This window comes from Mesoplodon densirostris, chromosome 8 (genome assembly GCF_025265405.1).
Source record: "Mesoplodon densirostris isolate mMesDen1 chromosome 8, mMesDen1 primary haplotype, whole genome shotgun sequence".
NCBI classification, from domain to species: domain Eukaryota; kingdom Metazoa; phylum Chordata; class Mammalia; order Artiodactyla; family Ziphiidae; genus Mesoplodon; species Mesoplodon densirostris.
Genome location: NC_082668.1, coordinates 28,885,333 through 28,911,960, shown reverse-complemented (window position 1 = coordinate 28,911,960; position 26,628 = coordinate 28,885,333). Strand labels below are relative to the sequence as shown.

The 26,628-nt window shown below is 37.0% G+C and overlaps 1 protein-coding gene across 10 annotated transcripts in view; it reads left to right on the top strand.

The window, feature by feature from the left end:
* PIKFYVE (phosphoinositide kinase, FYVE-type zinc finger containing) overlaps positions 1-26,628 on the top strand; it is a 78,537-nt gene that overhangs the window by 27,763 nt on the left and 24,146 nt on the right. For 7 of the 10 annotated variants that reach the window (XM_060106192.1, XM_060106194.1, XM_060106199.1 and 4 more), the window contains 15 exons: positions 366-477; positions 1,450-1,597; positions 2,139-2,306; positions 7,807-7,866; positions 9,495-9,624; positions 10,052-10,232; positions 10,844-10,918; positions 14,042-14,149; positions 17,739-17,879; positions 18,531-18,657; positions 18,894-20,053; positions 21,824-21,924; positions 23,110-23,181; positions 23,853-24,024; positions 26,052-26,230. In XM_060106192.1, coding sequence (XP_059962175.1) covers positions 366-477; positions 1,450-1,597; positions 2,139-2,306; positions 7,807-7,866; positions 9,495-9,624; positions 10,052-10,232; positions 10,844-10,918; positions 14,042-14,149; positions 17,739-17,879; positions 18,531-18,657; positions 18,894-20,053; positions 21,824-21,924; positions 23,110-23,181; positions 23,853-24,024; positions 26,052-26,230 — 2,934 coding nt within the window. Of the gene's footprint in view, positions 1-365; positions 478-1,449; positions 1,598-2,138; positions 2,318-7,806; positions 7,867-9,494; positions 9,625-10,051; positions 10,233-10,843; positions 10,919-14,041; positions 14,150-17,738; positions 17,880-18,530; positions 18,658-18,893; positions 20,054-21,823; positions 21,925-23,109; positions 23,182-23,852; positions 24,025-26,051; positions 26,231-26,628 lie in introns of those variants that run through there. The other 3 variants (XM_060106198.1, XM_060106197.1, XM_060106201.1) reach the window with 2 other exon arrangements.

Below are 26,628 nucleotides of genomic sequence, written 5' to 3'. Positions count from 1 at the left end.
TTTATAATATTTGGTATTGTCTTCTCATCAAAGACTGTAAGCTCCTTGAGGACAGGAGCCATGCTATTCTCAACACTTTTTACTCCTAGTAAGTACAGGGGTATGCATGCACTGAGTACTTGTAAATGTTTGTGTAATTGAAATTAGGTTTTCTTGGGACTGGTTCTCCTTTACTATGGTACATGGGAAGATCTTTTAATTTAGCTTCAAGTCTCTCTTGTTTTATCCCTCACCTATCCAAGGACCATTTGAAATTCCAACTCTGATTAGAATGGAAAAAAAATTCGGTTTGTGTCTCATCTTGTACTTGTAAAATTATTCTGACTGACTTTTAAAAGTTTTCTTTTTTCTTGGTCTTGATTCAGGGCACAAGCTATAGCAATTGGACAGGCAATGGTGGATGGACGTTGGCTGGATTGTGTCAGTCATCACGACCAGCTCTTCAGGGATGAGTATGCGCTGTACAGACCGCTGCAGGTAGTGTTCAGTGGTACCGCTAATGAGAGCATAGTGAGCTTTGTTGCCAAGTCTTCTTCATCAGTGGGAATAAAAACTAGTTGAATTACCCAAAGATACACTTTTCTAACGTGTTTTCCCTGCTATTTGAGGAAAATTAAACATTTTTACTTGATAGGTAGTGGTGATTAAAAAACCCATTGGAATCAAACACTGTTCAGTTGGTGTGGCTTCTCTTTAAGCTTGGCTTTGTGATATTGTAGTTGCTTGTCATTTATCTTCAGTGGTTTTCAGTTTTACTGTGTCTGTATTTTTAGGACTAAGAGGGAGTATATATAGTAAAACAATTGAAAAAACTTAATGGTACCATTGCAATAGATTTTGACTCTATAGCAGTATTCAACTGTGCAGTAATGATAAAACGGTGAATATTCTCTTTTCTGTTTTGTTTTTATTTTACTTTAATTAGGAAATTGGAAATTACTTAAAGATAGAACTTTTAAAAAAGGTATACTTTAACTTTTGGTTTATGTTAATTTGATAGAAATAATATTCAGTAACACCTTTGTGAACTAAAATTGAAAAATCAATGGTTAGAAAGGACAAATGACCCAGAACACTAGTGTGGTGTTATGTGTTAAAATCTAACAGTTGTTTTCCAGGATGTTGGCACAGGTTAGGATAAATTCTAAGCTGTCTTTACTCTCAGGAATAAAAGATGAAATGAAACACTATAAAATCTGTATATTATGTTTTGTTCATAATATGCTGCCTTTAAGCTTACTGATTCATAAATATTATAATTGTAAGGGTGGAGTTGCCAGCATGATGCTGGTTTACAACTTAGCTTCTATTAATTTGTTTATTTTTACATAAATTTATTTAGTGGTTAGCCTTGTACAAATATTGGGCTAGAATTTGTTTGTAGTGTGACAGCCTCAACATTGTTGCCATTGAGGGTCAATTGCTTGGATCTTGTCTTGACCCTTTCAGAGTACAGAATTTTCCGAGACCCCTTCTCCGGACAGTGACTCAGTGAATTCTGTGGAAGGACACTCTGAGCCATCCTGGTTTAAAGACATAAAGTTTGATGACAGCGACACAGAGCAGATAGCTGAAGAAGGTGACGATAATTTGACCAGTGAGTTTCACTTTCTGACATTTTAGTTTTTATGAATCATTACTGTGTATGTATGATAAAATGAGTGTTTTGTTTATGTAGTTGAAGCAGTCCTACTTTTAAGATTTATGGCTCCAACTAAATGTAACAACATCTGATAGCAATCCTTGTCCTAGATACAGTATTTTCTTAGGAAACCAACTTGTTAGGCTACTGGTGTTTTCAGATTTCGCTGTAGTCTTTAGTTTGCAGCAGCTTAAAAATAACTCTGAGCTAATATTGCAGTAGACAACTTTCTCACCTCTTCACTATGATATCAGACCTTCTCTCTGCAGAACCTCCAACATATTTCTTCATTTTAAACATTCATTTTCTATTTAACTTGCTCAAATTTTATTAAGTCTACACAGAAGTACATGAAAATACTGTATCCATTTTGGTATTGCACATTGGGCTTGTATATTAAAAAAACCATTTTTCTCCTTTCCTCCAATACCCTGATGAAACCCATTTTTACTCCCCTCCTCTCCCTATATTTCTTTCCCCTCCCCAACACTAAAAGATTCTGCCAGTCCTAGCAAGCGCACATCAGTAAGCAGTTTCCAGTCCACAGTGGACAGTGACTCAGCCGCTTCTATCAGCCTGAACGTGGAGCTGGACAACGTGAACTTCCATATCAAGAAGCCCTCCAAGTACCCACATGTGCCCCCTCACCCTGCTGACCAAAAAGGTAGGAGGTAGTCACCATCTGCAATCCAAACACAGGCTGGAGAGATCTCAAGCCAGCTTGGCCTTCTGGCTTCCTCTGACCCCTATGGCTGAGGGGATTTGGTGTGGGTTTTGGTCCACCCCTTCTCATTTTCCCCACACCTCTTCCCCCACATGTTTTGTTTTTTTTTTGGTTGGTTCTGGTTCCTTTTATTTCTTGTTTTCTACCTCATTACCACCACACCCAGTTTAAAGCTTGTAGTCTTTAAAAGGAACTACATCTGACTGCTTTTCCCTTAGCATAATGTGCAACTTCCAAGGTGGCATTTCTTTGCATTTATAACATGGATGTTCTGCTCTATTCATTTCTCTTTCTTCATTTAATATTTTAAAGCTTATTTGCTTATGCTATTATCCAGTAGCATAGTATTCCACTAAACCTTTCCAGATGCTTGAACTAGATTGGTGAAAAACATTCACACATTCCAAAACATCTTTCTACTCTAATTTAAAATGCTTATTGTGCATATGCTATATTTATAAAAAAGGTTTCTTCTTTAATACAAAACAAATTCATTCTTTTAGCTGTCTTATTTGAGGCTTTAGTCTACTGAAGAATAATAATTCAAAAGACATTCGGTATAAAAGGAAAAATAAGGTAAACCATTACTAAAACTAACATAGCAGTACATAGAAATGAAATGCTTTCCTTAAAAATGGATGATGATGTTTACTTTGTTGGATATAATTAAAAGGCAATTAAAATTTTAGCTCTAAAGTGGCATTAGTAAAGGTAAATAAATAAAAAATACATAATTGGGAATTCCTTGGTGGTCCAGTGGTTAGGACTCCGCACTTCACTGCAGGCGGCATGGGTTTGATCCCTGGTCAGAGAACTAAGGTCCCGCATGCTGTGCGGCCAAAAAAAAGAAAAAAACATAAGTAATAAGTAACTGTGGCATTTCATTATGTTACAGTAACTGAAAAATCATTATTCTACAGATGAAGCAATTTATTCCATGATTTCACCTGTAGTTTGAATTTTTAATATTTAGTGCTCTAAATTTGAATTGTCTCCTTACTTAGATCTGAAATTCCTGCCTAATTCTTTGCTGCTGCCTACTTTGAGCCTCAGAATATTATCAGAAGAGAGGAGCTTTTGAATGTAAACATCTGTGCTAAAATAATTGGAAACAAATTCACATTTCTACAACAGATTTCTTATAATTGTTGATATTAGCCACTATCATCAAGATGTGGTAAAATGGCAGTTAAGGGTTATAGTAATAAAAAGGTATATCTTATTTAAGAATAGAAACTTAGAGAGGGTGTGAGAAAAGAGGAGACCTGACTAGCACTGAGCACAAGTAAGATACACATCTTTATGGGAATCCTCAAAGCAGAAATTGGAAAAATGATGGCAGACATTTGGGTGAGTATGAAAGGACAGTGAAGCAGGCGTGGCGCTTGTGGGAGAATTAACTGTAGACTGTGGTCACGTGGAGGATATTGGATTTTTGTAATACAAATGACAGATGTGGTTCAGAGGTGGGATGATCTGTCATGATGGAGGGTATCTGTTCTCTGGACACTTCTGTTGGCAATTTCATTGTGCTGAAAGAAGAGTGTGAAATACATTTTTGACTTGCTGGTGATTTCACCTCTTGGAAAGTTAAGGAACTTTTGAAAATCATGAAGAAAGTGACCTGTCATCATGCAACTAATAATAGCAAAAGGTGGAGTGCTGAGCACAGTCAGGCACTTGCTTGAGGAAACCTAACTTCATAATGTTGGGGGAAGAAGGGGAATAGAAGGCTCCGATAATGCCGTTTTTACAGTACAACCTCAAACTGCATTTATAAGGAAAATTAAAGGGGCAGCACCTGCAGTTGAAAAAACCCGTCATGACTCCTCTGGCAACTTTCTGGTCTCAACCTTTAAAAATTTTTTTCTGAAAAATTATGAGAGGAAACCTTCATATGAGGATCAGTCTGAAAGAGGGGCCAGTGCTTTTAGAAAAGTGACAGGATAGCAGAAGTCCAGACTGCCCTGAAGATTGGAGGAAATGCCAAGGATATCTTGGGAAAGATTTTTAAAATTGTGATGCAAAGAAAGAAAAATTAGGTCAGTTATTGGGGGAAGTTGATACAATATTAATTGAACTGTTTTTTTTTTTTTTTAAACCTCTGTCAAGATAATCTTAACCAGGAAAGAACACTCTCTGTTAAGAGGAAGTGAAGTCCAAAATAATGAAGAGTTAGAGAATGCCTCATTGTTGTTTTTTTTCCCTTCTAGTTTTACTGAGATATAATTGACATAAAGCACTGTATAAGTTTAACGTGTGCAGCATAAGTTTAGTGAACATCCATCATCTCACATAGATAGAAAATTAAAGAAATAGAAAAAATTCTTTTCTTTGTGATGAGAACTCTTAGAATTTACTCTCTTAACAACTTTCATATATGACATACAGCAGTGTTAATTGTATTTATTGTGTTGTACATCCGTCCCTAGTACTGGAAGTTTCTACCTTTTGACTGCCTTCGTCTAATTTCCCCTCCCCCACCCCTTCCTCTAGTAACTACCAATCTGATCTCTTTTTCTGTGTTTGTTTTTGAACAAACCTCCAACTGTTTTTGAACAAACCTCCAACTGTTTTTGACCTCCAACTGTTACACATCATAGTGATTGCATATTTCTATACATTTTGAAATGATCACCAGTTAAGTCTAGTTACAGTATGTCACCATACAAAGATATTACATAGTTATCGACTATATGCCCCACCCTGTATATTTTACACCCATGACTTAGTTATTTTGCAACTGAAAGTTTGTACCCCTAATCTTCCTTACCTATTTCTTTTCTCCTTCCACCCCCCCTCCCCTCTGGCAACCCCTGTTTGTTCTCTGTATCTATAACTCTGTTTCTTTTCTGTTCTGTTTGTTCATTTGTTTTGTTTTTTAGATTACACAAATAAGTGAAATCATACAGAATTTGTCTTTCTCTGACTCATTTCACCTAACATAATACCCTCTAGTTCCACCCATGTTTTCAGAAATAGCAAGATTTTATTCTTTCTTGTGGCTGAGTAATATTACATTGTATATGTGTACACACACCCACACACCCACCCACCCACACACACACACTCACACACTTACTCACTCACTCTCTCACACACCCACCTACCCCAGAAAGAAGGTAATTATTAGATTGACCTCTTAGATCATTTGCAACCTTGAGAGCCTGTAATTTGAGGACTTTATAAATCCCTTAATAAACATTTCTGGCTTTCACAGTTCTCTCTTGTTAGTTTTTAGCATACTAACAGGAATTATTCTTTTTTCTATTTTTCTTGTGAAGTTGAGATACAATAAATTATTTTTTTCTTCACTGTAATTACAAGGAACACCGGTTACCAGGAAATAAAGGTCGTCAGAGTGACCTAGTTAGGGAAGTGAAAGACTTCGTCTGCTTCTGGTTTTCATTTCTCTTAAATAAAAATGAGAATGGGTGCTTTTTATCTTTCCATTAAAGTTAAAGGTAATACTTATTAAATCTTTTCTTTGGGATCATCTGCTAGCTTTTAAGGCTGAGGAAATTTGAATTCATAAAATTGATTGAAATAGCTATACTTAAAAAAAAAACTGGTCATGTTTTTTATGTTACATAAGCAAAACCCTCATTTTCAGAAACTTGTAAAACTGAGACAGTGCGATCTTCTGGTTTGATTACTTTTTCATTATTGCTCTTGGAGAGTTATGCAATTAAAATATATTTTCTTCTGTGTTGGACGCAGGATTCTGAACCATTCTTTTAAAGTTAGCAAGTAGAACCTAGAGAAGAAAGTCAAAATTGTGGCTTCCGCAAACCTGTAGACCTAACTTCCCATTTATAGGGAAACGGGGTATAAGAGCAATTTAAACAGCACCATGAGGAAACAATCCATCAAATCCAGAATGTGGGATGTTCACCAGGACATTTGGCCTGGGTTCTTTCAAAATTCAATATCATGAAAAAAAAAAGGTAGGAAGTCTACTTTAGACTAAAAGAGAATAAAGAGAATGTAATGTATGAACCTTAATGGATCCAGGTTTGAGGGGGAAAAAAACATTTATTAAAGCATTTTGGAAACAGTTAGATAAATTTGAATATGGACTAACTCAATGATATTAAGAAATTGTTAGTTTTCTTAAGTGTGTAAATACTACGGCTATAGAGGAGAATGCCCTTATTTTTAAGAGATGCATGCTGAAATATTAGTGGTAAAATATCATGATACGTGTAATTTCAAATGGTCTGGAAAAAAAGCACACATAGAGAAATCAGATATGGCAAATCATTAACAATTGTTCAGTCTAGGTGGAGGGTATACAGGATTTTCTGTATGTTTGAAATTTTTTCATAATGGGGAAAATCCATCACTTCTGGAATTATATATATATATATATATATATATATATATAAATATCATTTAGTATGAAGAGTAAAGCTTGTAAAGCCTCTACATTAGTTGAACAAATAGGGGTAGACATTATTAATTTCTTTGCGGGAGGTATAGGAATAAAGTATAACATCTGTTTTCACTGGTCCATATAATACTTGATTTTATTGTATTTGACATGGCACACTTGAACTTTCTAAATTTTTTTCTCCACTTTCTTGTTTGAAGGATGAGCATATTGGCTTATAGACACATTGACTTTTGAAGCCCATTTGTTTATAAATTCTACCTGCAAAGAATTTTGTGGAGCACCTTTACCTTAAAGGGCTTAAAATGCATTGTGGTTAAATTTGCACGGTAGAAAGAACCTCATTTGAGCTGTGCTTGGTCACAGACCTAGAGAAAAGGTCATGGGGAAGTAAAGAGTAAGTTTCACTTATAAGAAAATATTTACTATTCTAAAAGTTCTAAAAGAACACATTCACAGTGTGTTCAGAAGTTATCTTTCAGCAACTATTTGGTTAGAAGTTTTGAAAATTAAAACTCTAAAAACTAATATAAATCCTTAGGTTTTATGTCTTTATTCCCTGCCATTGTCAGTTTTGTATTAATTTATTTTATAGCTTATTTTCTGAAATTTAAAAAACCCCACCTTATATTGTATTATGAGGTGGCTTCTCTATCTGAACTCATTGTTTGTTAAATAATACAGTTGTACATGAGAAAAAGAGTAACTTTTTAGGCTTGTCATGAAAATTACTGACGATCTCAGTTTTCATAAACCAGTTCAGTTTTGATAAGGGAAAAATGATCTGTTAAATATTATCTGTCATTACTGTTTCAAGGTTCTGTTGAGTTATTAATTTAAGTCTATCAAGTTTAGTATGAAGTGTGCAGAACAAGTTATAAAGCATTATTTTAGCCCAAAGTTTTCGTGACTTGGCTGTGTACTGATGGGTTTAGTATGGGTAATACTTTGTGTGTGGGTGTGTTTTCTGTATAATTATGCTGGCATGTTATAGTCGTAAGCTTCTCCTTTCCTTCCTCCTCTCTCTGCTCTCTCCCTGCTATGCAGAGTATTTGATTTCTGACAATGGAGGACAACAGCTCTCAATAAGTGACGCCTTCATCAAAGGTAATTTTATCAAAAGCTATACATGGGATGGTCTCTTTTGTTCATGGGGATATACTTGGGGCTTAGCACATTGATAGGTGCAGACTAGGTACTGACAATGTATTTGATTATTTTAGTATCATGGGAACACAGGTTTTAATATGTGTAGTAACTTTGAGACTGTTGAGAACCAAAAATATAAACTTGGACTTGGTTTGAAAGAAGGTCTCTGATCTGAAAAGTAGTTGTTTAAAAGCTTTTAAATAGATTTTAAATTTCATTCATTTAAAGGCATGAATAGCTTATGCTTCCCTATATCATGAGTATAGTATTAAGTATTGATATACATATCATCAGTGATTTTTTTCAAGCTTATCAAAAAGCCTACAGGCAGATCTCATCCAATTGAGGATGCTGCTTGCCCTGGGGAGTTGGGAAGACAAGTGGACAGAAGAGATAAAGAGATAAAGAACTAATTCTGCTGATCATTTCCCTGGGGACAAGAGAAAGTACAAGCCTTTTCTAACCGTGACCCTACTTAGCTTGCTGTGGAGTGAAGACACACTTACTTAATTGGTCCATAACACTCTACAGCTTAGGCCTCAGATAATGGGAGGGTTTCACATAAAAGAGAGAAGGTAGGGCAAGCTGGTACAAGGGCAGCCGCTTGCAGCTGGTGTCATAACTTAGCAGTGTTTCTAAATTCACCTCCAAGCATCTGGTTCAGCTAGATGTTTATAGACCAGGGCTTTAAATAATTGAAATGTGCCGTTTTTGTACTTCACTTGTCATGGACACTTGCTTTACTGTGTAAGCTGCTGGAATGTGTAGTTGAAAGTTTTTTTGTTTGTTCAGTTTGCTTTAAGAGGGGAAAGATTTGACAATTTTTGTAAGCATTTCTCACCTCTTTTCTTTCCATTTATTGAATCACATTTTTCAACATTTAGTGAGCATCTTTTTTTGCAAAGCATGTAGTATTATCTATTATTTTTTTGGTCTTGATCCATTGACAAAATTTTACATAAATTGTTATTTACCATGTTTTAATTTCTTTACAGTTAATTTTTAGGTCTGACTTGTAAAAGTTTTGCCAATTAAAAAGAAAGCCTTTTGTTCCTGTATTGAAAAAGAAACACCAAAAGGATTGTCTGAGTAGACTTTTCTATACTGTCATGTACTGGTTCAGACGTATCAGGGCTGAGCTTTTCTCTTTAAAGTTCAGCACCCACACTATCACGTGTTCTGCTTGCATTCCGACTTCTATTGAATGCAGTTTTCAGTTTGTGGTTTTATAGGAAAAATAAACCACCTCGTTTTGTTAATGTCCCCAAATAAATAAAAAGACTGTAAAAAAATCTCATTTGCTTTTCAGAAGCCGTATTTATAATTATTTTCTTGAGAGTCCTGGTTGCTTATGTAAATATACTTTTCACACTTCTGTCTCTGATTTTGTCTGTTGAGGATATTGATGATCTAACTCAGAGTTCATTTTTTAATTTATGAATTTAAACATGTCCTTGCTTTTTTTACACCAACAATTGAATTGGCTACCTTAAAAAATGTAAAAACGTTAAGTTGGCAATTTCTAAATCTATGAGTAGATGGTATAAAACGTGACAATGAAGTATAATTTCTTATTTTACACTTAGAATCCTTATTTAACCGTCGAGTTGAGGAAAAATCCAAAGAGCTGCCTTTCACACCTTTGGGTTGGCATCATAACAACCTGGAGCTGCTGAGGGAGGAGAATGGAGAGAAACAAGCCATGGAGAGGTTGCTGTAAGGCAGTGAGCTTTTTAATTTTAATTCTCCATTTTTATAATCCTCAGTGACTTGATAGGCATGTGCATAGTTCTTCCTTAGAAAGTCAAAAATACTAACATTACTTAGGAAATAAAGCCTGTTCTGGTGAAATTTCTTATAAAACAAAAAGTGTCCTAAATTGTGCTTGTCTGTCCCCATTGTCATTTATGTGTTAAAGTTTAATCAAATTAAATGGGTCATCTTAGTTGAGGATATTCACAGATTTTCTTTATGTGAAAAATCATTAAGGTGCAGATATGCAGAAAATAAAATTGACCAAGAAGATCTCATCTGTGAGCCATAATTAGTGTGCTTATTTCTTTGTAGACTGTGTTGTATCTTCAAAACTGTTGTCTCTGGCAGTATTAACTATGCAGACTTCTTTCCTGTAACATTTTTGTAGCTCAGCTAATCACAACCACATGATGGCACTACTCCAGCAGTTGCTCCACAGTGAGTCATTGTCACCATCTTGGAGGGACATCATTGTATCACTAGTCTGCCAGGTTGTTCAGACAGTCCGACCTGATGTCAAGAACCGGGATGATGACATGGATGTCCGTCAGTTTGTCCACATCAAAAAAGTGAGCTCTGCTAATGCTTTCCTAATGCTAGGAATTGATGAGATGGCCTGATAGTAATTTGTCTCTTAATGGTAATCTGAAAGGGTCATTACCAGGAGGGGTGCTAGGTGAGGAGGGGGAAGTTTTTTCTGCCTGCTCTATTTGTTAGCAGTGCACTTAAGGGTCATAGAAGCCACTGTTAGAAAGTGAGGGGTGAATGGGGGTGGGGAGTAAGTTGGGCTTGCAATGAGTTGGGAACCCAAACTTTCTTGCTTCCTCTTCTTGATGTGTCATCTATGAGAAGTCCTCTTCCCACAGATTACTGTCACTGTTCTGAGTAAAAGCAGTGGGTAATTGCTTTATTTAGAGAGTAGTGGAGTTTTGCCTGTATTTTTTGCCTATGATATGTAACTTAATAGTGGTCTTAATTGACATCTGGCATCAAGTACCAGGTAGTATGTTAGAGTGTTGATGATCATGCTAAGAGGCCATTAATTATTGGTTGAAAGGAAGAAATGCATCCTGGAACTTTTTGTACTTATTTGGAAATAAATAATAAATAATAGAATTCATTTGACTGGATTCTAAGGATGTATCCTTGAATTTTATTGTTTTCTTAATTGTTTCATTAGATCCCAGGTGGAAAGAAGTTTGATTCTGTGGTTGTCAGTGGGTTTGTTTGTACCAAGAATATTGCCCATAAAAAGGTAATGTGATTCAGTTCAACAGTGAAGTTCAGCAAACTATGACTATGTGCCAAGCTAACAAGCTGGGGGTACCTTAATCGTGGAAGAAAAGGAGATTGGACATTGAGGGGTAACTAGCAGTGTCTCCCATAGGGGTGACATTTTGGGGGTTGAGGGAGAGTCTCCCAGAGCTGATGATGATTGGTACTTGTACAGTGGGGACTCATCAGACAGAAGAAGGCTTCCCAACCAGCAGGCTGACAGGACACTGGTATCATTTCTCCCTTCACCCCACTGCATCTCAGGGTGACAGGATTCTCTTAACAGACTGGAGTCCTTCCAGAGGCCTGCCATCTGACAACTTTGTTCTTCCTCATAGGGCTGAGCTCAGAATTATCACTGGAATTCTGTTATCCTTCTCCCCTTTTATCTCTACCTTCAACCCTGAGGCTCTTTCTAGCACTAGCACAGAGAGTAGGGTGAAATAACCTGGTGGACTAAGGAAACTCTGAGATCCTAATGTGCGAGATGGGAAATGGCAGGAGATGGGGCTGGAGGAAGCAGGCAGGGGCTTTGTATCTCACTTTATTCTGAAGGCTACTGATTAGCAAAGTGTAGTGTGCATCAGGATCACCTGTGGACCTTGTTAAAAAGGTAGATCCCTAAGTCCAAACCCTGGAAATTCTCATTCAGTAGGTTTAGGGGGGTGGGAATTGGGGGGTGGGTAGGGGAAGGGTGGGACTACTTAAAAAATTTTTTTTAAGGAAGTATAGTTAATTTACAATGTTATGTTAGTTTCCAGTGTACAGCAAAGTGATTCAGTTTTTTATACACATATATATATATTTTTTCATATTCTTTTCCATTATAGTTTATTACAGGATATTGAATATAGTTCCCTGTGCTGTACAATAGGACCTTGTTGTTTATTTATTTTATACACAGTGGCTTGCATCTACCATTCCCAAACTCCCAATTTATCCCTCCCTGCACTACTTTCCCCTTTGGTAACCATAAGTTTGTTTTCTATGTCTGTGAGTCTGTTTCTGTTTTGTATATAAGTTCATTTGTGTCATATTTTAGATTCCACATACAAGTGATATTATGTAATATTTGTCTTTCTCTGTCTGACTTCACTTAGTATGGTAATCTCTAGATCCATCCTTGTTGTTGCAAATAGCATTATTTCATTCCTTTTTATGGCTGAGTAGTATTCCATTGTGTATATATGTACCACATTTTCTTTATCCATTCATCTGTCAATAGACGTTTAGGTTGCTTCCGTGTCTTGGCTATTGTAAATAGTGCTGCCATGAACATTGGTGTGCATGTATCTTTTCAAATTAGAGTTTTCTCTGGATGTATCCTCAGGAGTGGGATTGCGGATCATGTGGTAACTCTGTTTTTAGTTTTTTAAGGAACCTCCATACTGTTTTGCATAGTGGCTGCACCAATTCACATTCGGCTGGGACTGCTTTTAATGGAAGCACTCTGGGAGTTTCCAGTGTCATTTATTGGTTCTCACATTTTGAGAAACCATTGACCTGTAACAGTGTTCTCAAACCTTGCTGTGCTTCAGAATCACTAAGGGAACTTATTAAACATAGAGACACCCTGGCCCCACCTCTGAGGATACTGATTTGGTTACAGTGAGAGCTCAGGCAGATCTCAAGCCTGAACAACTAGATGGAGAAACTGCAGTCCTGTTTTCACTCTTTTCTAAGCAGAGTCTAATAATTTTTTTTTGTAAGTCATTAAGCCTCCTGAAAGTTGTTAGTGACCAAAGAGAAATAAAAGTATGTTTGGATTTGATATTATAGCAATGATCCAGAGTTCATATGTCTACATAGTCTTATGAAAACATTTTATGCCATCAAAGTAGTACTTTATTTTTTTAAAGATTTATTTATTTTTTATTTTATTTATATTTTTAAAAAAGTTTTTTTTTTAAGTTTTTGGCTGTGTCAGGTCTTAGTTGCAGCACACGGGATCTTTGTTGTGTCATGCGGGTTTTCTCTTCTCTAGTTGTGGTGCGTGGGCTCCAGAGCACATGGGCTCTGTAGTTTGCAGCACACGGGCTCTAGTTGAGGCGACAAACTCAGTAGTTTTGGTGGCAAACTCAGTAGTTGTGGCACGCGGGCTTAGTTGCCCTGCGGCACGTGGTATCTTAGTTTCCTGACCAGGGATCAAGTCCCCTGTATTGCAAGGTGGATTCTTTACCACTGGACCACCAGGGAAGTCCCCAAAGTAGTACTTTAAATCAAATTAAATGGTCTTTGTTGAATTCAGAGGTATGTATGTTGTGCTCATCTCCGGAATTAAAAACTGTTATGTGTATGTGGTAGACACATATGCACGAATGACTGTCTTGCTCCACTGACCATATTTAGAGGTAGTCTTTAATTTGTAGTTGCTAAAAGAGCTCTGAATGTAGTTTCCCAGTTGATGAATCACTGTTTTCAGAACCATTTACTGGTTTGGCCCTGATAAGCTTGGTCAGTCGAAAACTTCGATTGTAGGACCTGGCTGTTCTGCTTGTGGCTTTAGTTGCGTGGTTAGGATATATTGTTTGAGTCACTGCTTCAGGATATGCTTTAAAGGTTTTCTGTTTTAACTTCTTATTACCCAATTTGGCTTGCAAATTTACGACTGCTTGGAAATTTATTCCATTAAAAATATATTCAGCAGGTGTTTTAAATCTTTTCTCCCTCATCTACCCTTCTTGAATTTCAGAAAAGTTAAATTCTGCCTTCAGAGTTGCTGATCTGTGGGAGTTTGTGGAGTAGACTGTCTTTAAGCCCCTCTCTGCCCTACCCAGGGCTGGATAGCTTTTCTTGCAACATTAGAAATTAAAAAAAAAAAAAAGTTAAAAAAATATAGTTAAGAGTATAGAAGATTAGGTAAAATAGCATTAGTAGAAAAGAAGCCAATTTTTGAAGAATTTTGCATAGCCCTAAACTAATAATTTGCTTTGAAAAAAAGTAAGAGAATACCACAAAAGAGCTAAATGAGAATATTTTAATATGAATATAATGAGATCATCTATTTAAGAGGAATTATGAACAGTGTGAATTTAAAGTTGTGATTAAAGGACTATAAGGTGCAAACTTCAAAGTTTTAACAAACTGTTCATTTATTTTTTAGATGAATTCTTCTATTAAAAACCCCAAAATTCTTCTGTTGAAGTGTTCCATTGAGTATCTCTACAGAGAAGAAACTAAATTTACTTGCATTGATCCTATTGTGCTTCAGGTAAGAACTTACTGAAACAGTAATCTGGAGGGATGTTTGTGTACTATGATGCTTGCCAGCTCTTATAACGCATTCCAGCTGGTTAAATTTGACAGACAAACTTAATTGCTGTTGTTTCATTTAAAAATTTTATTATAAAAGATGTTTTTATGTATCACACTTTAGAAGCTTACCAAAACCTCTGTCACTATTTTTAGTTTCAAAGTGTTAAAAGGCAACACATGACTTTTTGGGAATATATGAAGAAAAAGTGACAATCCAAATCCTGTTTTTCCTTCCCACCTGGGTCATGGATTTACTTTAAGGATTTCTCTAACTTAATCAGGTTCCCAATAATAATACCTGATTTTTTAATACAGTCTGTTCTACTAAAACACGTGTTTCTAGAACACTAGCTTACACACAGTTGGTAAAAGGGAATAACATCCTATGGAAGTTGTGTCAGTTTCTGTCTGGTTTTGCTTAAGTGAGGAGGTCCAGAATAACTGCGGTAGGATTATATCCCTCAGCTAGAAAGAAAATCAGCCTCAGCTCAGCTCCTATAAAGGCAGGAACCCTTTTAGCTCTATTTTAAGAAATTAGAAGTGAGCTCCTGTTTGAAGAATTCTCTCCCTAGAGAGATGCAACCCCTGGTCCTGGATGGCTCTTAGGCGTTCACTATTCAGAGTTCCATTTCCAGCTGTACTGTTAAACTTGCTTTTGTACATTTTAAATTTCCCTTGAGGCCACCTCCAGCTACACTGAGCTGCCTGTCCGGGCTGTCCAAGTTCTCTGTCAAGGTACTAATTTTTATTCTTGTTAGTGCTCTGAATATGCAGTTACATAGGTTTTAAAAGTTGTCTGCCTCAACCTCTTTTGTCCCATAAATGCTATTAATTAATTTGTAGTTGTTCAAAATGCGGAGTTTTCAGGAATGTGTATTCCTATTATAGCAGAAACACTTACATTCAGTTCCAGAAACATTTAGGAAAAACATTGCTTGAAAATTCATAGATGATAGGTACATTTTCTCAAGAGTGATAAGAGCAATCACTTTTGTTCTGAATTCATAGACAACAACAGAAAAAACTTAATTGTGGTGAAAGGCACCACGGGTCATGAAACTCTGCTCTGTTGCTTAAGGAACTCTGTTAACTGGGACTGTTTCCTTTTTGGAATTCAGCTATGTATCATTAAAAGTGAGGGGTTTCAACTAGATTTATACCATTCCTTCTAGCTCTTAATTTACTATGACTTTTCAGTGACAACTGAAATAAGGGAAAAGGGGAAACACAATTATCATTCGTGGAATCTAAGGTACTGTGATGCTGGGACTTTTCTTGATCTCACTGAAGATGTCAGTGAAAGATCACAACCACATGGATTGCAAGATGCATCCTAATTGCAGAGATGTTAAAATGTGTAAAATTTTATGTCTTGGAGTTGATGAACTAGTAATCAGAATCCATAGATATTTAGTTACAAAAAAGTTATACTTAAATTTATCTGCTTTATTTATTTATTTATTTTTTGCGGTATGCGGGCCTGTCACTGCTGTGGCCTCTCCCGTTGCGGAGCACAGGCTCCGGGCGCGCAGGCTCAGCGGCCATGGCTCACGGGCCTAGCCGCTCCGCGGCTTGTGGGATCTTCCCAGACCGGGGCACGAACCTGTGTCCCCTGCATCAGCAGGCGGACTCTCAACCACTGCGCCACCAGGGAAGCCCTGTCTGCTTTATTTTAACTCCATCCTTACGACCAGGTTAACAGACTAAAATCTTTATGTTAGAGAAGTATGCTCTGGGCAATGTATATTAGTAAACATTTAATTCATATAATTTAAAACATCTGGTTCATCAGTGCTATAAAACATAGTTTAGTATATCTTTAAGTTCTGACCTATTAAAGTTTTTAGTTTGAATTGATAGAAAGTATCAATTGATATGACTTTTTTTTAATCCTTTTTTTTGGTCCACTCATTGTGGAATAACCAATCAAAGAAGAAGCTGAAAGGTAAATAGTTAGAAAAAGGAGGATGAGAAACAGTGGCCAAAGAGATAATTAGCCTGTGGTGCCATACTGTCTTCACAAGGTCAGCCCTCAAGATCTGTTGGTCTGCCACTGCTCCATTGTGTTCCTGGCCTACCTTCTGATACTCTTTCCTTGCTGAGCCTCTCCCAGGACCCCTTTTTAGCATGGTGCTTCATGTATAATCATAATAGTTGACTGGAGCTGGAACTGAGAGGAAATGTATTTGCTATCCCTGGATCAGAGGCCAGAAACTTAAAAAAAAAAATCAACTTATTTTAGTTATTTATTTATTTTTTTTTGCGGTACGTGGGCCTCTCACTGTTGTGGCCTCTCCTGTTGCGGAGCACAGGCTCCGGACGCACAGGCTCAGTGGCCATGGCTCACAGGCCTAGCCGCTCCGCGGCATGTGGGATCTTCCCGGACCGGGGCACGAACCCGTGTCCCCTGCATCGGCAGGCGGACTCTCAACCACTGAGCCACCAGGGAAGCCCTATTTTAGTTATTCTTTATTGGAGCTGCACAAATAAAATCATTTAAAATGTCATTAAATAACAATTTAGTAAGCAGAGAAGGAAATTAACATGTTTCAAGGAAAAAATTCCATTTTGTTAATAATGGGAGAATTTGAAAATGTACAATTTCTGTCAGTAAAACAGAGAAGGGTGAGAAGAAATATACTCCATCTAACAGGGCAGGTTCATTGCAGGGAATAGGCTCGTCCATTGCTGGTGGCACTGACCATGAATACAGTCTTACTCAGAAAGCACTGGGCATAGGGAGCAGAAGTGACAGACGTGCTCCCACATTCCATTGTCACCTCTCTGAGCCCAGAAATTTTATGAAACAATTAATGAATTATATTGTTTTAACTCTGGTTGTTATTTACAATATTCATTTGCTTTGAAAGTAAGCCTTTGTCATGAAATTGTATTAAAAATGTTTTAATTTTTAACTATAGCTGTTCTGGTAGAATATTACCTGTTCGGAGATTGAAATTAGGAAGTAGCTGAAATAGCATCTGTTAGAGAGTTATTTATTCAGATACCCAAAAGAAGAAATATTCTGGTTAGTTTCAGAGTGTAAAAGGGGGAATTCATAACTATATTAAAAACGTTTAGAAATTCCTTTCATTTAGGGTTAGGGTTTTTAATTAATTAATTAATTTATAACCTTTGAGAGCTAGCTAATTGGATTCTTGGCTTTTATGTCATAGGTTACTAAGAATTCAAAATCCTTCGAAGTAAAGTTAGTGAGTTGGAGAAGGAAATTTCTCCTGAAACTCTTTTCAGCATAATCAGCAGATTAGAATGATGAAAAATATTCTTGGTTGTGTTTGAGTTAATTTGCTTATAGCAATGATAAGTGATCTTTAGCATAGTTTCACCTGAGACTGGGGACCTGAGAAATGAGTAACACATCAGTACTACAGTGTTTACTTAGTAGGAAATATTTATTAGTAGTGGTTTGTGGGCAAAGAAAACTTCGGCTGAGTTTGATAGTAATAGTCAAACTATCCTGATATTTTTACATGTCTAGATCTTGAGTTGTATCACACATAATATTTTTGATTTATTTTACTTAGGAAAGGGAATTCTTGAAGAACTACGTTCAGCGAATAGTTGATGTTCGGCCCACATTGGTTTTAGTTGAGAAAACAGTATCTCGAATTGCCCAGGATATGTTACTGGAACATGGCATTACTTTGGTCATTAATGTAAAATCAGTGAGTGTTCTTATTTTTCTATTTTTATATTATTTAAAAATAATCACGGCTTGTAAATTTATATGCATGTATGGTAGATATGCAGGGATCTTTAATTATTTATTTCTTTGCTGTGCCATATATATTGCAAGTAGGACAAGCATGGCAGTGATTTCATTATTTATAAGACTGGAGGATCTCAGGCTGGAAGAAAGTACGATTTCATATAGCACTCATACGAGTTATATAATGCTCATCATAGGTTCTACAAGACCAAAGGTGTGATAGACATTAGTTAATAAGTAGTATTTGTGGAGACTTCATTTTGTAGCAGAAAATGTTCTCTCCCTTGAAAAGTTACCCTCTTCAGAACAGAGGTCAGTTCTGGAAGTTTCCCACCCTCCGCCCCTGAATCAGTACCTTTTGTCAGTGCATGATGCTTAAATGTCTTTTGATAATGTCATTAATATGAGTATGGTTTATTTTAGTAGGCACATTGATTTCTAAGTGTAGACTAATCTAGAGTCAGTAAAAGTCATTTAATGATTAAAATCAAGGAAATTCATTGTGAGGGCATTTTCATATGTTCCTATTATTTTTTCATATTAAATTTTCTAAGAATTTTATTCTTCTCTGTCTAATTTTGTAATATAATGTTGTTCTGTGTTCTAGCAAGTTTTAGAACGAATCAGTCGGATGACCCAAGGTGATTTGGTGATGTCGATGGACCAGCTGCTTACAAAACCTCACCTGGGCACCTGTCACAAATTTTACATGCAGATGTTTCAGTTGCCTAATGGTGAGTGATCTCTAGTATAGATTTACCTGGAATTGGGGACCTGAGGACATGAGTAAATTCATCAGTACTACAAGGTTGACTTAGTAGGAAATAGCTATTAGCAGTGGTTAAATGAGGACAGGCAACTATGGTTTTACTTGAGGGTTTTTCTCTGGTAGATGTTAAGATGGTGAATTCTGTCTGGACTTCTGGATTGCCACCTAAGCCTTCCTAACCTTGTGTTTGTTTATTTGTAGAACAAACCAAAACACTGATGTTTTTTGAAGGCTGTCCACAGCACTTGGGCTGTACAATCAAGCTTAGAGGAGGCTCTGATTATGAGCTGGCTCGAGTTAAGGAGATCCTAATATTTATGATCTGTGTAGCTTATCATTCTCAACTAGAAATCTCCTTCCTCATGGATGAATTTGCTATGCCTCCTACATTAACACCAAACCCCTCCTTCCATTCTCTGATTGAGGGACAGGAGGATGAAGGGGCTGCACAAGAGCCATTCAGCGGAAGTCCCCTCCCCCGGGAGCCTGACTTCCCTTCGGACTTTCTGCCCTCTGATGATAGCAGTTTGCTCGAATCAAGGATTCTGTTTGAGAAGGGTGATCAGGAAACTAAAAGTGTGCCACAGGATGTTGCCTCTTCGAAGCATCAAGAGCATGCCCCGGCAGCTTGCCCAGCAGGTGCCCCCTGTGCTCTCTTTCCATCGGTACCGGAATCATTGCTGCCTCTCCATATAGATGATCAGCAGGATGCCATAGGCAGTGAGCAGCCCGAGGCTTTGCAGCAAACAGAGGAGCTACAGGATCCCAAAAGCCAGATGAGAGCCTTTAGAGACCCTCTACAGGATGACACTGGCCTGTATATTACAGAGGAAGTTACCTCCTCTGAAGATAAACGAAAGACTTATTCTTTGACCTTTAAACAGGAATTGAAAGATGTGATCCTCTGTATCTCCCCAGTCATCACATTCCGGGAGCCCTTCCTTTTAACTGAAAAGGGGATGAGATGCTCTACCCGAGATTACTTTGCAGAGCAGGTTTACTGGTCTCCTCTCCTCAATAAAGAGTTCAAAGAAATGGAGAGCAGGCGGAAGAAACAGATGCTCAGGGATCTCTCTGGCCTTCAGGGCATGAATGGAAGTGTTCAGGCCAAGTCTATTCAAGTCCTGCCCTCACACGAGCTAGTGAGCACCAGAATTGCCGAGCACCTGGGTGATAGCCAGAGCCTGGGGAGAATGCTGGCCGATTATCGGGCCAGAGGAGGAAGAATTCAGCAAAAAAATGCAGACCCTTTCGCTTATTCTAAGGATGCATCGGGTACTTCAAGTGGCAAATCCGGAAGCAAAAGTGAAGGTGACGAAGAGAAAGGGTTGATTACAAGTGATGCAGTGTGGTCAACAAAGGTGAGCAAGACCACTCTGTGTGCTTGTGTAAATTTAAAATGTGTTGGGGACTTTCCTGGCCATCCAGTGGTTAAGACTTCGCGCTCCCACTGCAGGGGGCGCAGGTTCGATCCCTGGTCGGGTAACTTAAGATCTCACACGCCTTGAGGTGCGGCCAAATAAATAAATAAATCTACTTAACATACACGTCTTTAAAAAAAAAGTGTTGAAAATCTCTGCTATGGCAGGGTAAAAATAATCACATATGACAAATTGTCTGCAGATTTATTAAGTATTTCCTCTATGCTTTTTTTTTTGTCTAGGTCTTTCGGCTTATGTGTTTCTTTAAAATGTATGAAATAGGAGTGTAACGTAATGAAACTGGATTTTGAGGGTTTTAGGCTAAGCTCACAGTAAACTAGGAGGAGCTCTGAGGTAAGGGGGCAGCGTGGAGCTGCTTAAAATTTCTGGCATGATGACTTGGGTTTAGTGTGATGCGTCCTTGATCCTTTTAATGGCAGTGAGCAGGACAGTAAGGGTTGGAAGTTTATTGTAGGAAATGGATGTGTTTTAAAAAAATAAGGAAGATTTATTCATGGATATATTATTGATAATGGTGGTAATAAAACTAATGAACAAATCTGTCTCTAGATGAGGAAATACAGTTTTTTAATAAAACAAAAAGATGTTCACTTTCACAAGTCTGGGAATGATTCATAATGGTACACCGTTTTTAATACATGAAATTGGCAAAAACGTGATAAGAGCCATGGTTAATGAGGTATGGAAAAATACTTATAATAAACTAAATAAATTTATGTTTATATACATTTATGTAAACTTATTAAAAGTGATAGGGAGGTCTTTTAAATTTACATGAGCACATATATATATTTGATTTAGGATTCCCATCTTTTATAACTTATTCCTGCAGATAAGTAAGCATTTGGTATAAGGATGCTTACATTTTATTATAATATATGTACAAGGGTGTTTACTGAAGCATTATTTCTAATAGTTTGCTGTTAAAAGGATGAGTTGGATCTCGCTTAATGACCCAGAGAGAACCCATGATATATTTTCTAGTGTTAAAAAGCAAATTGTGTTTTAATATATGTAGCATCGAACCATTTTTGTAAAAAACCAAAATCACCTGTGTATACTTATGTGGGTGTTTTTGTGTGTTTATGTGTATGAGCTAGCGAAAGTACATGGCTTTTAACCATACAGTCAAATTTGTCATTTTGGGAGGTGGTGCAGCATCAAAGGAGGAGAGGCTTTAAGTACTTCCTGAACTACTTCTTATACCTCTGTACTGTTTGAATTTCAGCAGAGACAGGTGTTACCTTTGTAATGATCAAAAACAGGTATAAAGTACAAATAAATAAATACCTCAGGATTTAGATTTCTGGGTATCTCAGGTTGATGTTATATCCAGCTATCAATTCAGACTGTTTCATATTTAATTAACTGTTTACTTCCAAGATAATTTAATGTAGTTTTGTAAAAATAGGAGTATTTAAGAAAACAAGCTATTTAGACATCTATTGATATTTTTACGTTTCACTTAAACCTTTTGGATTGTTCTACCTCAAAAACTAACTGCTCTTCCTTATATTTAGTGTCTTGTATCTTCCTTATATTTAGTGTCTTGAATCTTCACTGAAACCCCTGTAGCGATGACAGAGGCTTTACAAATCGAGTGGAGTGTGTTGGATGTCGGAGGCGGGCCTTGGGGTTGGAGTGCGTTATGACTTGCGGGTGCTCATCTGAATGTTCCTTCTCTTCCAGGTGGACTGTCTGAATCCTGCCAACCACCAGAGGCTGTGCGTGCTCTTCAGCAGCTCTTCTGCCCAGTCCAGCAACGCTCCCAGTGCCTGTGTCAGTCCGTGGTAGGATTCCTTGCCCACCCGCCCTGCACCCCCCCCACTGTTGTACTTGGGGATAGAATTCCAGCAAGTGAAAAAAATTCAGCCATTAGGCTCTGTTTTTAGGTGCATGGCATGCTGCTGATCATATGTGAATTGATGGAACTTTTGAACTTGTGATTTACTTATGAAATTTGTATTTGTTCATGGGTAGAAGTAAATGAAAGTACCTTTAGTGAGCGTGAAAATGGATGTGAGGGATGGAAGAGAAATTTGTAGTTATAAAAGTGAGAAGGTTGATACATAAAAGCTAGTTTTAAGCATTTTGATAACGTGTACCAATCAGCCAGGTTTTCTTTAGGCATCGTTTTCATAAAAGCCGTCAGTCTTTTGTCTTAAGTTTTATTCTAAAACTTAATTCTAAGTAGATTGATAGAAACACATTTTATAATGTTATAATTTATTTCCAGTGATAGTCACAAAAGCCTAGTTATTAGTTTAGTTTTAAAAGTACTAAAGAACATAACTGCTTGATTTTGGAGTACTTTCCATGACAAAATGTGTTCCGTATTTTAATTTTGGACACCACAAGCACTTATTTCTACCAGTGAGATCAGGGATTCTTCCAGCATCAGTAGAGCTCTAGCGGTCTGACTTGGGGCTGGGTGAGCCCATGGGAATTTTCTCTGGGAGTTTAGGTCAAGGCTTGAATAAGATGTGGGTTTCGACAGGGTATGTGTAGCTGAACTCTCTTATTTGTGGACATTTATAAGTTGGGTATAAAGTTAAGAATTGGCTTTCCTGGAGGAATGTGAGCTGCTGCTCTTTGTGCTCAGCGATGGTGTGGACTAGAGAGCAGAGACAAGAGTCCCATTTTATATTGACCAGGCTTAAGGCTTTGTAGAGGAAACTTCTACTTCTTCCTAACTCAAATCAGTTTTACTCATTTAATATTACAGTTTGTGCATCCTGATTAAATAGTTTCATAGGATACTAATGGACTGGGAATGGATACGATGCTGTAGTGTGGCTAGTACAAACCTGTTTTATCAAATGAGGTAAAACCTGTTCTGTAACAACAAGAGAATAGTACCTGTTTTAATACTGTATTATAAACAGATCTAACAGGTATTAGTTTGGAGTCTCATGAAATATCTTTTGCTGGGTGGTAATTCATATGATATGTTTCTAAGAAATCTTTTCTTTTAGGATTGTAACAATGGAATTTTATGGAAAAAATGATCTTACATTAGGAATATTTTTAGAGAGATACTGTTTCCGGTAAGAACCAATTTTCTCCTTATGTTCCATTTATGCTTTTTTGATGCCCAGAATTTCAACCTAAATATAAACATGAGTTGGAGCACCGTTGTGTGACCTTCCTGTTCATGCCACATGCCAGGGTTTACTATACAGAGGAGTAATCCTTTCATATTTCAACCTGGCATGTCGTCTCCAGTTCATTCCTCAGATCTTTGTCCATCTAATTGCCCTGCAATCCCACAGACATTTTTTAGTATGTCTGTTTTTACAGTGATTCAAATGAGAGGCAAGAGAAGCTAAAGACCTCAGTTTAAGTCTTAGAGCTATCACCTGCCACTTAATATGACAAAGAACAAGTAGTTTAATCTTTACCAGCCCCCTTTATAGGTATTAACAAACTCCACAAATGTCAGGAGTTTTAATAGGTAAAATGAGATGATGTTTTAGAAATACTTGGCAAATAGAAGGTGCTTAACAAGTGGAACCTATCACTGTGATGTGGTTGAAGGCAGGATGATCAGCTGCAGGCTCTGAGCAGGATGAGTGGTACCCCGAGCAGATCATCTACCAGTCATCCTTACTCTTGAGAGGATGCTGCACTTTCTCTACAGTGGTCCTGATTAGCCAGGATTCACTATACACTGCTCCTCGGTTTCGTGGTTAACGTGAGGACTTTCTTTTTGTCAAAGGCCTTCCTATCAGTGTCCTAGCATGTTCTGTGATACCCCCATGGTGCATCACATTCGACGCTTTGTCCATGGCCAAGGCTGTGTGCAGATAATCCTGAAGGAGTTGGATTCTCCAGTACCTGGATATCAGCATACGATTCTCACCTATTCCTGGTGCAGAATCTGCAAACAGGTAGGTGTACCCTGTTGCTATAATACATCACATAGTATCTTTTATTTCTGTATTTATATAGTTCTTTTTTGGGGGGGAGGTTGGCCTCTATTTTTTTGGATTTAGTATTTGTCTTTGGGCTCTTATTTATTTTACCTTCTATTGCTGTATGTTCCCTTTAATGTTTGTTTCCTAAAGATTCCATTTTAGAATTTATCAGTCATTATGTAAAATATAGGTACCATGTCCAGTAAAATAGATGGAGATTTTATCTTGACAGTTCTCCATTATGTTTGTTTATTCATTCAGTAAACGCTTATTGAGCACCACCTAGGTGCCAGGTACTGTGCTAGGCCCTAGGAAAGGAGGAAGAACAAGGTAGGGCTCCTGTCCTCTAGCGGGGGAGACAGACTTACAGTGATTACAGTATGCTAGAATGCTTGTGTAAGTTTAAGTCTATGTCAACATTTCCATCTTAAGACATACAGATGAGAGATCATGTTTAATTGATCTCCGCTGGTTTTCATATACATTCTTGAGGAAAGAACCATGTGTTTTATTTTTTCTGTGTGTTTTTCTAACTCTGGAGGGAATATTTGGTGCCAATATTATGTTTTTAATATATACTTTTTATTCAAATTGTTAACTGAGCATATGCCAAATTTAACTTCATTGTTACCTTAATTGGCTTATTTTGGAGTGTATGTTTGGAAGCACATATGGGAATTACAGATAAAATAATAGTGCAACCCATTTCAGTATCAGAGGTTGAGGAGGGCAAAGTCAAAGGTAGTGCCTTCTTCGGTAGGAACATAGAGCCATGAGATCATTTCTTGCAATGATTGGCCTTTTTATACTTGTTCTTCTAGGCCTTTAGTTGCTGTTAGACAGCTGGCAATATTTTGTTGTAGAATATGTGAACTTCTGTAGATTGACCAGTGAACTAAATGAATAACTTAAATTCTTTCTTTATATCTTGCATGTTTGGTGTATGCACTTTATTTTAAAACAAAACCCTCTGCCTTTGGGGTTATGTTAGAAAGGAAAAGGGAAACAGTTTTTGTTACACAGAAATGGAAACTTTTAGGTGCCCAAAAAAGTTATATATGACCAAATATTAGTATACTTACTATTAAATTTCTGTAAGCCATGATAATAGAAAAATGGGCAAAGGGTGTGACAAAGCAATTTAATACAAATGGCCAGTAGACATGTGCAAATACATTTTACTCATTAGTAATAAAAAAGTATAAATAAATATAAATAAATAAAATAAGTGGAATATGTTTTTATTTGTTTATTTTTTAAAGAAGTTACATTTCAAAGATTTATAATTCCTGAGATTGGTAAGAAAGTAGGGAAATTGATATTCTCAGATACTGTTGCAGATTGTCTCCCAAAACAGGTGTACTGGTTTACACAATGTGGCAGAAAGTATCAAAGACCATATAAATGTCCATGCCCTTTGACCTACCAATTTCCATTTTCATTAATTTATTCCAAGGAAATAATAATTATGGATATTTATAAGTGTGTGTATATATATATATATATATATATATATATATATGTATATATATACATACACACAGACACACAAACAGGGAAGTTCATCAAAACAGTGAAAAACTTGTAATGTCTTAAATGCACATCAGTAGGGATTGGTTAAATAATTCCATATTATGGGATACTCTGCAGCCATTAAAAATCAAATTGTACAAGAATATTCTATGTGGGAAAATATGATATATTGCTAATAAAAAAAGGTTATGAAGCTAATTATAGGGAACAGTTTTTATTTATAAACATACCAGCTAAGCATATATGTATTCATGTATAGAAAGAAAGCAAACATACTAGCATATTGATGGTGGTAGTGGGATTACTGGCAAGACAGTTTTCCCCAGCCATCCCTAACTCCACCCACCTCGAAGCATTGTTTTCTTCAGTCAGAATATACTAGATTTGTACTAGAGAAGAAAATACATTGTTTTTTAAAAAAGAGATTCTCAATATGTGATTAGATAACAATTTATGCTGAATTTCAGGTAACACCAGTTGTTGCTCTTTCCAATGAGTCCTGGTCCATGTCATTTGCAAAATACCTTGAACTTAGGTTTTATGGGCACCAGTACACCCGTAGAGCCAATGCTGAGCCGTGTGGTCACTCCATCCACCATGATTATCACCAGTATTTCTCCTATAACCAGATGGTGGCATCTTTCAGGTAAGAAGTCTGAGCGACCTTGTCACAATCACACGCTCCCTGGAAGGCTTTGTAACATTTCCAGTATTACTAGATTGAATTAATTTTGTGTGTGTGTTGTTCCCCATTCCCACCCTTGCAAAGGCAGAGGGCCATACTCTGTGAAGAGCTTTCAGTGTTATTATTTTATTTAATCCTTTAAGAAATATGTACTATTATCACCCTAACTTAGAGAGCTTATAGCTGACAAATAGAGCTAGCAAGTCACAATCCATGATTCTTGCTACTGCAGGTGTTACTCTTAACCATTGTTTTTGCATCTGAGAGCTTATCAGAATTTTTGCTAAGACATTACTTAGCATAAGGGTAATCGGATATTCTGGATAGAGCTAAAATCACTAGTTCAAAGAATGGGTGTT